This window comes from Salminus brasiliensis, chromosome 6 (assembly GCF_030463535.1).
Source record: "Salminus brasiliensis chromosome 6, fSalBra1.hap2, whole genome shotgun sequence".
NCBI lineage: Eukaryota > Metazoa > Chordata > Actinopteri > Characiformes > Bryconidae > Salminus > Salminus brasiliensis.
In genome coordinates this window covers 35,253,330-35,272,149 of record NC_132883.1, presented here as the reverse complement: position 1 = coordinate 35,272,149, position 18,820 = coordinate 35,253,330, and the positions used below count along the sequence as shown (strand labels likewise).

General features: G+C 40.1%; 1 protein-coding gene across 3 annotated transcripts in view; it reads right to left on the bottom strand.

Annotated features, from left to right (window-relative positions):
• mib2 (MIB E3 ubiquitin protein ligase 2) overlaps nt 1-18,820 on the bottom strand; it is a 72,677-nt gene that overhangs the window by 49,380 nt on the left and 4,477 nt on the right. For 2 of the 3 annotated variants that reach the window (XM_072682199.1, XM_072682197.1), the window contains exon 2: nt 1,312-1,716. In XM_072682199.1, the coding sequence (XP_072538300.1) occupies nt 1,312-1,534 (223 nt within the window). In that variant the 5' untranslated portion in view covers nt 1,535-1,716. Of the gene's footprint in view, nt 1-1,311; nt 1,717-16,868; nt 17,082-18,820 lie in introns of those variants that run through there. The other variant, XM_072682198.1, reaches the window with a different exon arrangement.

Sequence of the window (18,820 nt, the reverse complement as noted above, 5' to 3'; positions counted from 1 at the left end):
GATTCTAATAAATCAAAGAATTGCACAGACTTTCTGTAGATACTTAAAAGGTGGCTAAAATCTACAACTGGCCTCATTTTAAAGACACAACCAAGTAAGACGAGTGCACAGGGACTAGTTATTCTCGGATATTGGAGGAGAAAAGAGCTGCTCTCGGTTGTGACGAGCCCATGAGGCGAAAGGACTGGAAACAGTCAGAGCTCAAACAGTGCTGCATTCATTTAAAGAAGCTGGCTAATGAGTGTTCCCTTTACAGAGCTGTTGCCCTTTAGGAATGTGTTGCTTCTCAAAACTCTCCCGCTCCCTCACTCTCTCACTCTTTCCCATGCTCTTTCGCTCCATTAATCTGAAGCATATCATTTGAGGCAGAAGAATGCTGCTTTTAATGATGCGGGGGGGGAACAGGCATCTCCGTTTAGAAATAAGCGTTTTTACTTGGGCATAAATACAGACAGGGTCTCTGTGGCTAAACTGCTTAGACTGTGATAGAGTTAGAGGGAGACAGAAAGGGGTGCAAAGAGAGAGAGAGTCTTTACAGCTTAGGGATTTTAAATGCACCAGGCAAGTTAACCTGCTGCTGTGGGCAAACATAACTCACGAGTGCATACACAGTACAGACCTGCTCCACTGGAGGGAGCGAGAGACAGCAGGTATGATCACATAGACCAGGATTAACAAAATAGAGAACATTCCAAGTCCCTGCAGGCTATGAGTGGTGGCATTTCTTCCGTATAAGAAAGGACTGGCGTGTTTGTGTGTGCCTAAGAACAAAATAAACAGGACACGTAATCAGCTAAACCAAGTAATAGATCCTGTTCCTACAACTGGCAAGTTCTTTCAAGTTCTTTCAAAGGCTAACAGAGACCCTAAGCGCATCTTTTTGAACAGCTTGAAAAGCTGAACCGACAGTTCTGTCATGTCATCCAACAGATGCCCGCAATTGCTGGCATCACACTGGGTTGGTGAGGGCAGAGGGAGGGCATCTTACCCACCCAGAGAGAGCAAGGATACTTATGTACCCTGGTCATATTGATTTTAGACATTACTTATGCAAGATCTGAATTCTCTGTATCGTGAGAAAAGAAAGCATTCAGCGAATGGCAATAGTCAATGGTTCTATATGGAATTATGTAGTCATGTACAATTTTAAAAACCTCTGGATGCTTAAGTGGATCCTTGTCTAGTTCATATTAATGGGAAATGTTTTGTAAATAAAAGCTTTAAGAAAATAATATTTTTTTTAAAAAGAAGGTTCCACTATCATTATACGTCAAAAAAAGTTTTTTTAGCCCCTATCTCGGAGGCACTCACCTATCTGTGCGTTGTCATAGAGCAGCAGGTCGAACGCACCCTGATAGCCCGTGCGGTAGTTAGTGCGCGTGCCGCTGTCCCACTGCACCACAACAGTCTTGTCGGGCGTGGTGGTGCTGCCCTGGCGCCCCACCTCCACCACCGTGCCCACGTGGCCCTCGCCGTCATCCTGGTTGCCCCATTTCCAATCGACGCCACGCACAACTCGCATGCCAACCTCCATGGCGCCGTGGGCTGGGGGGCTGCTGCAGCCGGCCTCTCCGCTGCGCTTGCGGTGGGCCCTTACAAGCGGCGCCGGGTGTGGAGGGGCAGCGCCGGCTCCGCTGGGGCCAGCCGCGCGAGAGCGGGCCGGAGGGAGCGGTAGGGTGCCGAGTAGGGGGCTCTCTGGAGACAGGTCAGGGGTGACTACAGAATGACAGTGGAAAAGAGAAGAGAGATCAGTACACTGCTGAGGCTGGAATACTACAAAGCAGCGTGGAAAGAAGCTGGCGTGTCATTTTACGTCTTTAATGAAAGTGCTCTTTTATACTGAATAATATTTATATGATTTATGACCCATTCCAGACTGCAATGCACTGCTGGAAGAGTATGGGCCATATAGCTTGTAATTTTATTTGCGCATGCAGAATTTTGGTGATGTTTGTCATGTTTGCTCATGCAGCCAAATCTATGCATGGTAACACACTTCTGCCTCAGGAAATATAAAAGTATTAATATACTGAAGCATCACAATATTATGTTCCGCATTACTGTATCAATTCTCAAAAACACAGTATGGATTTTTATGCAAAAATTGGTGGCAGATGTGTGTCATCAGGGTCTTGCCAATGCCAGGTCTTTACTTTGGAGTTACAGCTGATTAGAAATAAAATCAACTTGCAAACAGCTACTCTGTTTCACCAGCAAGAGTACAGTGTGCCTTTTTTTCCTTGTCTGCAAAAGTGCATTACAACCAAGTGGAGTAGGCTAATGGACTAGAAATGATAGAAAATAAAATCATAGCACAAATCATACAACTATGAAAACAGTTCGCCAAGCTTTACCATATGTCTAAAGGTTTGTGGACACCCCTTCTAATTAATGCACTCAGCTACTTTAAGTAGCACTAATTTCTGACACAGATGTGCAAATCTACACACAGCTTGTCTAATAGAATGGGAGCAGAGAAACATAAACCTATTGGCACCATACCTAATACCAGGCATTAGGTGGGCTAGGGGAGAATCAAGCCCCACTGCATTGAGCTACAAAGTGTGTTCTCTGGAGTGATAGTGCTCCAGCCAGTACTTTTGGGATGAGTTGGGGAGTTGGGGATAAGGTGAGATGGAGATCACCCAACATCCTGACCTAAATAAATCTCTTGTTGCTCAATGCAATCAAATTCTCACAGCAATGATCCAAATGATCTAGTATAAGGTTTTCCCTGGAAAGTAGAGACAGCAACAAAAGCAAGATAAACCCTTGATTTAATACTTTTGATTTCAGAGGAAACAATGAATAAGCAGATGTCCCAAAACTTTTGTCCATTAAGTGTATTTCATTAGAAACTTTAACGCTACAGTTGACAAATTGAGACAACATATGATTTAATGCACTTAAAAAAACAGTCAGGTTTCTAGATCTCACACTGTAGGGTGAAAAAATTGTTGAAATGTAGCAGCATAATAATATATCCCATCATGAACCTAGCCCTAATGAACAGTCCCTTAAGTGCTCACTGTGAAGGACAGGTTGTCAGACCTATGATTGGCAACTTGGCAACCCAAAAGCATCCTCAAAACACCTAGCTCTGTAACTGACTAGTAACTGACTCCAGCCAGCGTCGCATTGTGTCCTTGCTCTAAATACGACATTCTGTACTCCCATATCCACATAGCCTGAATAATAATCCACAAAACTGGAGCGATTTCTCTCGCACTAATTAAGAAAACACAAGAGCATCATCTGATATGAAACTAGGCCAGCAAGAATTTTTGGCAGACGAGAGGCTGACAAGTTGACCTTATGACAAAAATCAGTCCAGTCCCGTTTTCTTTCCAGATCACTGACCACACTGCTGCACATGTAGTCGGGGAGACTTTCTGTAGTGGAAGTAAAACAGTTCTCTGGGTCAGACAGCGCTGTGTGTGACCCAGTAAGCTCATCCTTTGTTAGCAAATGCCTCATGAAGCCCATGGCCAAGGTTAGCGACCTGGCCTGAGCACAGATGGAACAGCTGGAGAATGTGAAATGCATACAGTAAATACACACATACTATAGGCTGGTTTAGGTCGCTGCCTGTGCTCCATGCTAAATATATCAAACAGAACATCACAAAACACACTGCGGTTCAGTGTTCAGTTCAGTGTCTTGTGGTGGCAAACAGCATAGGCCCATCTTGTTCCTGACTATTCCCTCTCTATTACTCCGCCATGTGTCTCTGAGGCTCAAATCTTCAGTAGCAGGAATGCCCCCGTCAGGGGAAGTTTAAACAGAGCAAACGCTGATTTTATCATCTTGTCCCTCTGGCAGCGTTACGCCATCACTGCACTGAGCTGGCTGGCTATACGTGACAGGTCACATCAGCTAACTGTGTGTGTGTGTGTGTGTGTGTGTGTGTGTGTGTGTGTGTGGGAGGGGGCTCATGAGAGGAAGGAAGAAATAGCAAAAATCCACAGTTATTCAGGGCAGAGACATTTGACAGTTCTCTATCTAAAATTCAGCACATTACTGTGCCCACACTTCTTGTCAAAGGGTTTTTACGTATGTTCCTGTTTATTCACGAGAATCAAATACCACGCGTCACTCATGCTATTAATATAATAAGCCAACTTTTGTTACATTAGTCACTGGATCAGCCTACATTTGTTTTTTCGTGTTAAGTTCACGAATTGCTGCAGCTCCAAAAGCATATGGGGGGGATTTACGCAGCAAGGGAAAATGGGACTGGCAGCATTTCCACTGGGAGTGTGCAGAATTAAGGCTTAGTCCCGGATTAATAACCCCAGGAAGCCATTTGACATTCAGCCCAAAGGCGCAGGATACAGCCAGGGTGCAAATCTACTTGCACCCGTTGATCCCAACCCAATGAAAACAACAACACCAATGATAAAAAGTGCATACAAGCCAAGAACAGCCATCCATCAGTTCTGTTGCCCTGAAAGGTCTTTACCTAATTGCTTTGATGGCAATAAGCAACGTCATCAGACAGCAGTCCAGACCTCTAGCTCTAACTAGCGGTAAGAGTTGTCTTGGGTTGGAAAATAGAACTCTGAGGAGAAGCCTGGCCAGCAAGCAGCGATGTAACGATTCACACATTAAGCTGACGCATCAGACTGAAGTCCTGCCAGTACACCTGAATCACTCTCAGTGAATCATTCCTTTCAGCCGTGAAGTGATGATCTACAAAGCTGGATAATGAATGATCTATTTTAAGCATATGTTACACAATATTATTCTATTTTGGACATCATTACATCATCTGTCATGTAGATATTTATTATTTACGTGTGTTGATTTACGAATGTGTGTCTGTCTGTATGCGATCTTAAATCATATCAATATATGTTTTAATCTTTCTCACTTTGAGATTTTGGTATTATTATTTTGATATTATTGAACTTATTTCTAGACATTTTTCTTTTGTCTTTAGCTATTTTAGTCAATACGGCTATGTTTACACAGCACGCAAAGTGGCAGGAATTTCTTGGTATTTTTATAGGCTGTTCACACTCTTAAACGGACACCGAAAAGAGCAATATTTTACGTGGGGTTTCATCTTCATCAGCATCACAGGAGCTATTACATAGGTCCAGTGGCTGACACAGCTGTTAAAAGGCCACATTATTCGAATCTTTTTCAAGATTTTGAGCTTTTTATTTTCCTTTGACACTGCGTCAGCGCCCTCTTATGGCTGCGTTCAGCCATTTCTTTACAAATGTCCTCAAACACGAAGCGGTTGCGATTTGTGCCTTCTAAGTTAGGTTGAATTTAGTTTTGAACATCACCCCAAATATTTATATATTTTATATAAGTCTGTAACCTTACTAACCCACCACTCCCTCATCCATTTCCTTTTCTCCTTAGCATGCATTTGTAAAGAATGTCAAGTTGGACTGATGTAAAAGTCACATAAATTTCGAAAATGTCAGATTCAGTTTTGCCATTCACGCACTCACACGGATAACACACACAATGAAAAAGAGCAGATTTGGGCCAATTTTATATTTCGTGTAAACACAGCCTAAGAGCCTTTTTTGCTGGTTTGCACACATGCTAAATTCTGTTAACATAATCCGAACAACAATCTCAATTAAGATTTCACTTGGTAAGGTGCAGTCAAAGACAGATTCCCTGAATGTGAAAAGAGTACTGATTCTGGTCGTCCTGACTATTCAGCTTTGTTACATCAGTCAGGTTCACAAGCAAGGTTTTTCATCGCTCTATCAATCTATCCACAGATCCATCCATCCAACAAATATTAACAGCTAAAAAAATCTTACGAGATTTGCCTAAATGTACTTTGTGAGATTACATCTGAAAATCTGCCACATTTCAGACCTTAATCTCAAAAAATATATATACATTTATCATTTTTTAAATGTTTAATTAAATATGTATTGATTGATGGAAACTGCAAACTAAATTTGACTTAAATGGAATCTGATCATCATAATGGGGGCTGAATGACTGATATCCACTGTCACAGCCTTACCAGCATTAGCACTGCATTATTTTATTTAGTAATTTTGGTTGTGTGTGAAGACTACTTTTAAGCCCAGGAGCAGTCAAGAGTACTGATCCTTCACACTCCTGAAAACAGTGGTCTAGAGTTTGTGTCAAGCAATCCCTGGTGTATCTCACAGTGTGTGTAAAAGCTATCTGCTCCCCCAAGTGCGTGACGAGATAATGTAATTAGTTTCATTTTGTCATGTTTCAAATTCCATAATGGCAAGAATGGAAACAGAAAGTGACTTGAGCACTTGCAATGCAATTACCATGAAAAACATATGTCTTGTGCTGTCCTGCATGGCTTAAAATGAGAATATCTGCTACTTTGCAGTTTACTGCATAAGGATGCCACACAAGCAATCACCATTGTTTATCTTTGTTTGAGTGTCAATGGTCCACCAAAGGAACATAACCACCATCTATTTTTGTGCAATCAACTCACTGAGTGAAAAAGCTATGACAATGAGCCCCTGCAAATAAGAATCCTGCGTGTGAAAACATCTTCAGCGTGTTACAGCACACAGATAAAAGCAACTACAATTCATAAATAAAAAGGCATCGTTATAATGCAAGGGGTTGTAATGCATGAACTGGCACTGAAAACAAACGTAGCCATTTGCAGACTCTGAGGATGCACTGGTGCTGTGGGGCCATTCCTAGTCAAGTACACTGAGGGATTGAGCGAGTGTGCGAGTAGACCATCAGCCTCCTCACTGCCAAAGGCATCAGGCATTACAGGACAAACCTGCATTTCATTAGCATAGACACACACACAGCAAATTACATCAGGCAGCTGTAGACAGCTACTCAATGATCAATCAGATCATAGAACCCACTGATGAGATTAAGCCCAAGATATCAGTTAAAACAGAGACACAGATTAAATCTCCAAGGTAATATCTTTAATAAAAGTAATCACATCTGGGCGAGTCTCTAGAGAATGGCCAAAGATCTTAACCGAAGAGAAGATTTACATAAAGGTGTTAACATGCCTAATATATATACATCTAATCAGCGGTAGCAGTGCAGCACACAAAATCATGCAGATATAGTCCAGCAGCTTCAGGTAATGTTCACATCCTTAGCCATGGCATGATAGTTGATACCAAACAAACAGCAGAAGGCCACCTCAGGTACCACTTCTGTCAGCCAAGAACAGAAAGCTGAGGCTGTGGGCACAGGCTCACCAAAACTGAACCAAGAGTATGCAAATACATAGACACAAGCTGCCTTGTGTCATCGCACAAATTCCACAGCCTATTAAGAGTACATTGAGAGTGCACTGTATATTAGCTGTGCATCCATTTATATCTTCTAATGACCAATATTTATAATGCACCATGTCACAAAGTAATCTCAAAATCATTTTATGAATGTGACAATGTGTTCAGTGGTCTTCACAGTTACTTCCCAGGAGTCAGTGAGTGTATGTGTGTGGTAATTTTTTATATATGGATGATAGAATGAGGGTGTGAAGGATTCATTCAAAGAATAGCCATTCCAGTCATACACTATGTAACAAAGTAACACTATGTGATGCTGATGCTCCCCTGATCTGTGATAGGTAGAATAGCGTCTTTGTCTTTGCCACTATGGGCTCAACACATGCTTAACACCACTATGTAACTTTGGTTAAGTGTGCAGGACAAAGCTAATGAAAACTGCATAATGATGCGTAACCCTGAATTACATTCATGTAAAACCTGTAAAATTGCTCTACCACATCAGTTCATCCATCCTTTTTTCTTTGTCAGACATAGCTTCTGTATCTCACAGCTTGCCCAGCAATGCATATGTTCTTTAGTGGTGGCTCAAAGCACAAATTACACTTACCGAACCCGCAGGAGGAGCCCTAGAGATGGAGACACTAATACTTGCATAATGTTGCTTTTAAGTAAACAAAAGGAAACATTAGGAATGCCTAGGCAAATTTTGCAGGATGTGGTATTAGCTATTTTAAGTCTGAACCACATATGCATACTGGTAACAGTGTGTGACGGGGAGTCCTAGTTATTGAGTGTGAACTGGATATGAGTTAAATTGGGGGGAAAGTGTGGTGCAGTGAGCTGGCAGAAGCTTTTCAAAACCGGTCAATCAGCTGCTGTTCTGGAATGATCGGCAGATGCTATATGACATTATGAACCAAACAAAGCAACCACCAACATCATAGAATTGTTCATTATTAAAACCACATATCAGGCTCAAAATACCTGGAGAAGCTGATGAGAAGCCGATGAGAAGCTGACGATGGCTCAGTGCTGGCCCATGAGACGGAGAACAGAAGGGTGCACTTATCAGGACAGAAATACAATTCAAGGCCAAAGAAGCCTGCCCCCCACCCAACACTGCAGCAGATGTTATGACCCAAAAGAACACCATACTACTTGGCTGATTACTGGCACATATTCAACACGTTTACCTGACATGAGTCTGCGACATACCAGTCTGTGCACTAGACTAGACTATATTGACTACAGTAAAAGTAAACGAAGATATCTTCAATTTACATTTTATACACAATATCAACAAAAATAATTTTTATTCTGTTCCAAAATTTAAATTTGGGCTCCTAAATCTTGAATATATCCCAGATGAATAACACAAGTATAGAGCCAAGATCAGCAGCAGTAGGCGCACAGTCCAGTGTGTGTACTAGAATAGTGTTCATTAAGCAACAGACCTTGCCTATTATCATCATCCCCCTGTTAAATCTCCCATCCACTCTTCTGGCAACCTTTCACCAAATGAATTCCAAAGCTTCCTCTTTTTTATTCCCATTCAGGACAGTAGCTTATTCCTGTGGCTCTATTTTTAGGTTGATCCTTAGGCATTTAGCTATTAGGCTGGTCCTGAAATTCCAACTTGTTTACTGCCAGCAATGACTGTATACAACCGTACACTTACAGCACTGCAGCTGGCATCGTATGCAGCTGAGACGCTATCAGGACACAGAAAACAGACATAACAAGCCATAACACAATACCATTAGCAATCACACAAGGTTCTGTTCTTGCCTGACATCAGAGCTAATTGCACACAGTGTTTCAATTCTTGATTTAGACACAGTCAGCATGAGGTCATATCAAGCAGACTGGGGAACAATAGCTAAAGAAATCAGAGGAAAAGCAGTGAGAAAAAACAGAAAACAGGGTATTAGGCTTAGTGGATTGGATGCAGAATACACTTGTTTGGTTGCATCATGGTGATAGGGCATTCCCATTATGGTCAATATCACAAGGAAATGTGTGTGTATATGCACCACCAGAACACAATTTAAGAGCATAGGTAAAAGGGGTCGCAGATATTGACTGAGCAGCTGTGAAGAGTTCCACAATAGGTGCTAGCGGCCCTTCTGTCCAGTGAGGTCAAAACACACTATGTAATATTAGGCCCAGTTTTCTAGGGATCTAGGGAGCCCCGCCCCACAGCCTGCCATCAATTGCTGTGCGGGCCTGTGATGAAAAGGGTTGTTACAGTTTAGAGTTAGTAATGGTGTGTATGATTGAACATTTAGCTCTCCATTTGCTTTTCCAAACTATTAGTTAAATGCATTTACATGTAAACTTGTCTACAAGTAGGTGTGTGCGATAGGACATTTACCTTATTGTGATCAATTTTGTACATAATACACACTTCTAAGTATACCAGAAATATTGTCAATGCTTAAAGAACCCTGACCAACCCTGAGGTATTTCACTACAAAGAGTGTAATTAATCCTGTTTAATTGAATGAAGTGAACAGAAATCACCGCACTCAGTAGGAGACAATATTTGAATAGCAGTTTTTAAGAATCTTCAGTTACTAATGTATTTTTCTGCATGTAAAAAAAATAATCATGCAATAAAATATTTTTCCCATACCGCCCACACCTATCTACGAGTAATAATTACTTAAACCAGTGGTTCTCAGACTATGTTACCCAAGATATTTTTCCTTTTGATCCAGAGCTCTGCAGTCCCCACTTGATGTAAAGTCATGCAACACTGATAGTCAGTAAAGAACACACAGCGGCTAACAAACACGGCATTATCAGCCACTTTGAGAAAACCCAACAGCTCTTTCACAGTTCACCGTTTCTTAACAAAGCCAAGGTTTCATTTGCTTTTCAGCTTAGATAACTAATGATCACAAAAACTGAACGCATAAATGCATAGTCGCTTATCTAAGAACTGCCCTCTGCCCACCAGCAGCGCCTGTAGGACTTTTTGCTCAGGTACCTTTACTCAGGCACTCTCTATGTTTAATGACGGCGGGCTATTTTTAACTTGAAAAAGCTATTTAAAAAAATAGAAATCATCAAAATAACCTTGAACAGTGACCCACAAATATTAAAAGAAAAAAAAAGAAAAGTGAATAAATAATTTAATTTGACACTTAAATATAAGGCTTGTATTTAAAAGTAGATTTTTTATATCTAAAGATATCTTCTATTTGACAGGATTATACAGATATAATTCAAATTCTTATTTTTTAAGAAAAACGCTGGTGGTGCATCGCGCCGGGTGTGCACTATCTAACAAGGTGAAATGTCATTTGCTTTTTGGAATCAACCACACTTAAATTTGCTATCGAACTCCAAGCACGTGCTGAGAGAGCCTGTAAATTACCATACAGAACTGCAGTGTGGAGCTCAAAGTGGAAACACAGCTGAAAAGGACGCGATTCCTTTAGCTTTCTGACTCTTGCTGCTGTACTCTTGGTCGTAGTTCATTGTGGCCTGCTCAGCTGAGCGCTCCTAGGTGCCCAAAACATTTCTGAAGTACAAAACCAATGATGATGATGACTCCATTTACTTTATATTAAAATAACCTGACTGCTAGCAGCTCAACAATGGACTACCAGAGGTATTCATGTTCTCTGTGCATTCATGGCACTCGCCTTGGGCATGCCACCTGTTAGCACATGTCAGTGCCAGTTTACCATGCATGCTCAGACTAGAAGGATAATCCACCTAGCATGGCAGAACAGATGGGGGAGCTCACCGCAGTAAGCATGAAGAAGAGGCCATTTAAACATCAATTCACACCACATTTTAAATAGGAACCTGCTTACAGATGCACACTTAAAACAGGGACTAAAGAATGGCCAGAAGCTTTCACAGCTAGATTGCAGTGCAGTCAGAGCCAGATGCCATTTCCCAGACTGGATACATGGCAGAGTTTGGTAAATCACACACCTTGTTCACGTATGTAAATACATCTAGGTGGTCTGTAAATGTCTAATTTGACAAAAAGGTATGGAGCTATGGAACAGTGGTACTGTGTTCTCTGGAGTGATGGTGCTCCAGCCAATACATTTGGGATGAGCTGGGGAGTTGGATATGAGGTGGGGTGGCGATCACCCGAAAATCTGACCTCACTTATGCTCTTGTCGCAAAATGTAATCAAATTCCCACAGCAGTGCTCTAATAAATCTAGTAGAAAGCCTTTCCTGCAGGACAGCAGGGACTGATACTCCAACAGAAGCAGGAGAAACCCTTTTTTTAATACCCTTACTACCCAAACATATCATGCCATGGCACACCTTCATGCATGTTAGCACACTTTTTGGTGGGTGGGGGCTCCTTTTCAATATGGTGGCAATGACCCAATGCCATTGAACGGTTAAACACACCTGCAGGAGAATGCTAACTGTCAAATGTTAACACCAACTGCTAACTATTGCATTTTCCAACAGCTAACCTCACTCTGAGTGATGGGGACAGTGAGTGCAGAGACAATCATGCTCTCTTCAACCCTGTGAATGGTTGGCTGTGGCATCCTCGGGTACTGAACTAACAACCTCCTGATGACAGGACCTGCACTTAGACAGTTGTGTCACTTGAGAGCCCTTAATGCACCTTAAAACACCTTAAAACCTTTAAAACACCTTTTTTAACATGTTAACCTAGTCGGATCAGTTACTACTTGGTGTTTCAAAATGGCACAATTCACCAGCCTACTGTTCGACACTTCAGACCATATGTGTACCACAAGTGTTTAAACAACCAGTAAAAGCCATTTATAAATAGTTATTACCATTAAACAGACATTTCATAGAAACTTTCACATTTACAGCACTTTTTGTTTCCATGTGGGTTTTTTTTTTTTTGGGTTGGTTGGTTCTGAAACCAAAAGTTGAGGGTTTTTTTTTTACATAGAGACGTGTACCTAAATGTGAAATTGCTGCATAAGCACTTTTAGTTTCTAAACTGGCATTTCTCTCACTGCTGCATGTAAACACCAATTAAAAAGATGAAGCTTAGCAAGACTATGCTTCCCTACTTGCATGTGTTTCTGCACTTTGGCTATTTTTATTTTTCATAGTTCTGAATCTTTTCAAATGTGCAGGTAATCATCCAGTAAACACTTATCTTATTTAGGATACTATATAAAAAAAGTACAACAACTAAAAAGTGGAACACTAAATATCAGGATTTCTATCAAGTATTTAAATCAGAGTGGGTATCAGTATTTGTACTCGTGATCTGCAGATACTTGAAAATCTAACATCGGTATCGGCAAGGAAAAAGTGGTATCGGCACGTCCCTAAGTGTGATCTTTTTATCCAGTCAGAGAATCGAACCTCAAACTTTACTACCAGTATATCATAACTAACAACAGTACTACTCCTGCACGATATATATATATATATATATATATATATATATATATATATATATATATATATATATATATATATATATTTAAAATGAGCCATTAAAAAATAATAATAATAAATAAATAAATAGAAATACACATCTAACATCTGTTATAGGACTGGATCAGATAAACACTTTTTTTATTCACCTTTTTACTGATTTTGGTTTGAAAAATCCATTGATAGACAAGCATTCTCTACTTACAGTGACATAATCTCAGTCCTGAACACAATTTCCTAATGCGAATTTCCTGAGAACTCGAGTAGTTCAACAGAACTCTGCTGACAAAAGTGGGCATGACACTGCAAAGTGGCCAAGGCTTCTGAAACAGGAACTGCTCACATCCGCTTCCTCTGGGTCAGTTATCTCAGTGCAGTCTGGCTCATATAAGCACATTTTAGACAAGTTCCTGAGCTTCTGACTGTTCCAGAGATTACAGTTGCTGAAGGCCAAGTATAAGTAAAAAAAGGTGTGCAGTTAGGACCTGACTTAAGTAGACTTAAATAGTTTGACTACATAGAAATCTTTCCAAACTAGAAAACAAACCACAAGCCTTTTTTTTTAAATAATCACCAGAAAATCTACAAAGCTTGACAGATGTTGAGTAATAATCCTTCACATATTTAAGGCAGAAAATCCTGTTGCAATTTATTCAAGCGAAAGCCAAAAAATGAAAGAATGTTTCAGGTTTGAGAGCTTTTCTTTGGGTTTGTGGAAGAGTCAAACTAAATCCAGCTCCATCGCATAGCTTTGTAGTCCTGACAGAACTGGCAGAGGAAATGCTAGAACTGGCTTTCGTCAGACACATATGGTGACCCAGGGTTTACAGAGGGAAAGGAGAGCAAGGAGAAATCAATACTGATCCAGGATAAACAACACACCAAGGGGATTACATCAACTCTCTAGAACTGTCTAAAGCGCTACAGGGAGAACCACTTCCTCCCCCTCACTTAAGATCTGTCCGATTGTGGCTTTATGAAAAGTACACAAACAAACCTTCAAGTGAAATAACTAGGTATTAAGATGTACCATGTCTCTTTGAGCAGAAATGTGATTTCAACAGACCTAAAAGAGAGGGAGAACAACCCAGCAGATGAAACAGTAGGCAGATTCATTGAGATGATACTGCTAATAATGTTATTACAACCTTGTAACAGCCAGAAGACGATTATTAAACTTATATATATACGTATATTTCACATCGTATGAATACAGTGAGTAAATCATTTGTGACGTTACTTATGCTCTTCAATCAGCCGCTAATCACTAGCTAAAAGATTTCACTGCTAATTCAGGCCTGACATCCAGCCTGGTAATGTAATTAGGCTCCTAACATCAACCGTAATTCTCTAAATGACTTCTTCTTTATATGACACAATGTCATGTGGGTTACTGCCTCATGATGTCCAGCTCTTGCTTTAATACTACATCACTAACCACTCCAGCCATACAACTATACAAACATCTTACTGTTAAAAAATAATTAAATGAAATAACTTACAACCCATGAACTTCAGACCACTTCTGAGCATCTTCAGTGCTTTAATATCCAATCAGACATTTAACTTTTAGCTGTCCTCTCTTTTATGACCCGCTCACACTCTTAGCGGTTCCTCAGTGAACACTGCCTCCTGAAATCTAGCAACCTGTTTCAGCTGTCCAGAACTGTTTGCTTTTGGGTGAACTTTGCTCTCTGTTCGAGAACTCCACGTTTTACTCTTTTCAAACTACAATGTTCCACGGCAGCAGTGCAATCAAGACCAACAAGATGCTTAAAATCTTACAGTCCCAATTCTTTTTTTTTTTTTAATAAAGCAGCCTGCTAACAAGCTGAAGTGTATAATACATTTCTAAATGACTGTAAACAAGTGAATAAGCTCTCTACAGAAAACAAATGGCATTTTTCTGCATGTATTAGACCATTTCTTTTGTGACAGGGCAGTGGTGGCAGAGCGGTTGGGGCGCTAGGCTACTGATGACAGAGTTTTGGGTTCGATACCCAAGCTCAGCAAGCTGCCACTGTTGCGCTCTTGAGCAAGGCGCCACAGCGATGGCTGCCCACTGCACCACTCACCGTCACGGTGTGTGTTTGCTTACTAATGTGTGTTTGCTCACTAGTGTGAATGTGTTTGTTCACTACTGGGTTAATGGCAGATGGTTTTTACGGTTGTCTTTTCTTCGCAACCCACCTTGTCATCTTTCATTCAGAAAGGGGTACCACGAAGCAGAAGCCCCATTACAGCCCTTAAGACTGTAGCAGTCAGCTAAGCATCATAAGGATAAGATTCATCAACCACTGTGTACTATTTAAAAGAAATACAACACTAATCTTGATCTGTTATCAGATCACTATGTAAATCTGAGACAAGATAAGTAAAGTTTAATAGGGACTTCATAGGATATTTAGACAGTGTTTCCAAATAGATTAAAAAAAAAATTTAAAAACCTAGAAAAACTGAAATTATAAATGCAATATATAAAAATATAAATATGACAAGAATTTCTGGACCACATGGAAAAACCAATACGATTGCTATAAATAAAATTAGTTTATATTAGAAAAATAAAAATAAAGCAAAATGTCAAAAATAAATACATTTTAAAAACTGTGCTAGCAGAAAATGTCATATTTAAATAACTAAAAAGGAACAGGAGTGTCCAAACTTTTTTCAAACAACTATATGTAATACTCCCAAAACAGCTTTATGTGTTAAAGTTGTTGCACTGGTTTTCAAAAAAAAAACAACTTCATGCTAGCCTTTCCCACACTTTTACCTGTCTTCCTTCAGATCTTTATGACATGTAGGACAAGACCTGAAGTAGCATATAGTAGGATTAACACCCAGTCTACAAAGCTGGTGCACTGAAAGTAAAAAGTGAAAGTGGAAAGTGAAAGCCAAAGCGGAAATGGGCGATTTCTTTAAAAACACCAAAGAATTTCCAGACTGATTTCTTTTGAACTTCGCCTCCATTACAAACACATTTACCCTCAGAAAAAATTCTATTGGTCATGTTACTAGAGTTTACTTGGAAGTGTTTTTTTTTTTATCTGGGTCAGATCAAGGAAAACTCCAGAGCCATTTAACTAACAGAACTGAGTGTGTAGTTGCTTGGTGGTGTACGCTCACAGCCTCTAATCCCCGAAGTACTATTGTGAGTGGGGATAGATTTCACTCGGGAACTACTGTTATTCAATTTGTTCAATAGATGATACTCCGTCTTCTATAAATATCTATAAACTGCAACACTCATGTGGTTACCCTATACAGCTGTTTAAAAATCAGAAAAAATGTTTGTCATTTTTTACTTTGACAAAGTGAATCTGACAATTGTTCTTTACACTGTGTCAAAGTTTAATGATGAATTGAACCAATAAAAATGCTCCAAAATGACATGGAATAACATTTTCTACACTGACTTCTATTTAAAGTTGAGAAGGTACTTTTCCTCCTACTCTAAAGTTCCTAATTTGGAGATACTAGTTTTTGAATGACTGTGACAATACAGGCATTTTTATAATCATACACACATGCTTATGACGAGCGGAAAAAGAAGCATTCCGAATAAAAAAAAACTCCTATTGCTCTTCACTTGTCAGCAACCACAGAGAGTGGAACATAAACATTCTGGGTTTCACATGCATTGGTTTCACCAACTGTATATGTGAACTAGGTACATCCTTTCTTTCAGGAGGCCAAGGCGTCTACAAAGTTTCTAGTTAAATTCCGGTTAAAGTACAAACTAAGTTAAGCGAATGAGACTTTTCAAGACTTTAAACCACTGCTATGCTAAAAGATCACCGCTAACTGCGGCTGAGTTCATCTAAAGCTCAGCACCGTTCTACAGGTCCAGCATCATCCCCTTTAGGGATAATGAGGACTTATCTTCTCATCATATTCATAATGAGATCCACCGTACAAATGGAAGTGACGACAACTCGATCATGAGAACACTAAAGCAAATGCATTTCATCTTATATGTTTTACATTAGAGCTTAGAACTGAACTAACATAAAAAAAACTGTAAAGAAAAAGGACCCCGCTATGCTAACAGCTTGTCAAGCTAAAAATCTACTGTAAAATAAAGAGTGACTTCAGACAAATGTAAAATCAGATAAAATCAGGTAAACAAAAAAAAAAAAACAGCCACAATACCAGCCAACGTTTAAAGACGCTATGACATTACTAACACATCTGACTGGATTACCTCTTGGCATGCGCGTTTGTGTGCAGCAAGGAGCCGTGTGCGAGAAAGCACACGGAGCAGTGGAGGGAAAGCACGGTGTGCCTTCAGGTCTGCCGGCAAAGAGATGAGTGAGGGCTCACCCCCCGTATACACACAGCCCTCAACAAAAGGTGAAAAAAAAGATGGAGAAAAGAAAGAAAAAAAATGAAGAACAGTCAGAGCGCTGTGTTCATTCGTCTCCGCTTGTCATCGTAGACCGCGCTGAAGCCGAGGCACAGGGCAGGGTGGTGTGTCAGTCGCCGTGGACAACGCTGACGATCCAATCACGGCATTCAGGAGCAGGCTCTCTATGGGCAGCCAGTGCGCTGCTGGAGGATGCAGCCAGCGTTTAGTCCTTTGTGTGCCTTATCAGCAGGGATTAGCCAGGAGGGGACAGGGAAAGTGGCTGTAGAGCTGGCAGGTGACTGGCCCTCTATGCCCACTGCTTGGCCATCTATGTTCTATTTCCGGGGCTTGCAAACACGTCTCGTGCGCACACACACACACACACGCACACACACAAAACACACGCGCACACACGTACACAGACAGACACGCCCACACACCATTGTATAGATGCACTCTATATTTTACTACTGTTTACATTCAAGGTACACAATCCCAGAGTGATTGAGCAGTTGTTACACACACACACACACACACACACACACATATATACATATATATATATATATATATATATATATATATATATATATATATATATCGGATTAAAAAGAGCTTTCAACAAAAATAAATCAACAAACACTACACTTATTCAATAATTTGTCAATTAGTATGATGATAATGTATATTTGAAACTAAACCTTTTAGTATGTATTAGCCTATTTATTAAAACCAGAGATAACACTGTGTGGGGTTATATGTGTTCAAGACTTTCTAGAGGCCATTTCAAATATAAATGAATAAATATAAATATTATTTGCTCCTTAGGGGACCAAATTCACACATTTATACTGCAACACAGGTCTGTCAAAATGTTAACAATGAATTGATTGCAGACTGTTACAGCCTCAGTCTCTATGTGAGTGTACATGAGTGGGTGTGAGTGTACTTATTTATAAGAAGGGTTGAGAACATCTGTCATACTAAACTAAGCGAGGGGACACTGGGGGATGGGCTCAACAGAGACCTGAGTGGCTCGTGAGTAATAGAATGGCTGTAGAAGGCAGGGATTTTTTTAAGAAACTAATTCTAATCTCCAATGTAAAGCATACTGAACATAGCACATAAATACAAAGGGGTAAGAAGGGGAAAATGTGAGTATCCACAGCCATGGCACAGCTGTGGGCTATGAACACCAACTGCATTTCAGTCTGTAATGCAACGCTTCAACGCTTGAACTACTTTAAGAAATGCTGGCTAACACTTGTATGCATGCATACATTTATACTAAAGCGCAAGTGTGTTCACAAAACGTATATGAGCCACTAGTGGTCCAAGAACACTGTCGATTAAAAAAAAAAAAACAAAAAAAAAAAAACCACTGGTTGGAAAAACCTAACCACATCCTCAACTCTACAAATCACAGGCTGCAACCAAGCTACCTACTTTGTGCTTGCACAAGCATGATGTGTATAGCCGTGTAACCAAAGAACCTGTACCTACAACTATAGCTGGGCGAAATGGTAAAACTACTATATTACGATATTTAAAGACATTTTTTACGATACACAATATTTATCACGATACATTTAATTATAAATTAAATACATCAGTAGTGACAGTTTCCTAAAAACTACACTACAACTAAAAGACTGTAGTGAATACAGGGATTCAATCAAGCTAGTCTAATTACACTGTTCGTAATGAAACATGCAGTTGATCAGTGTTTATTAAGCACAAAAAATATCCTCAATAAGCTTAGAAAAGCATATTGTTTAACATATGTGTCCACATTACGATAAAATATA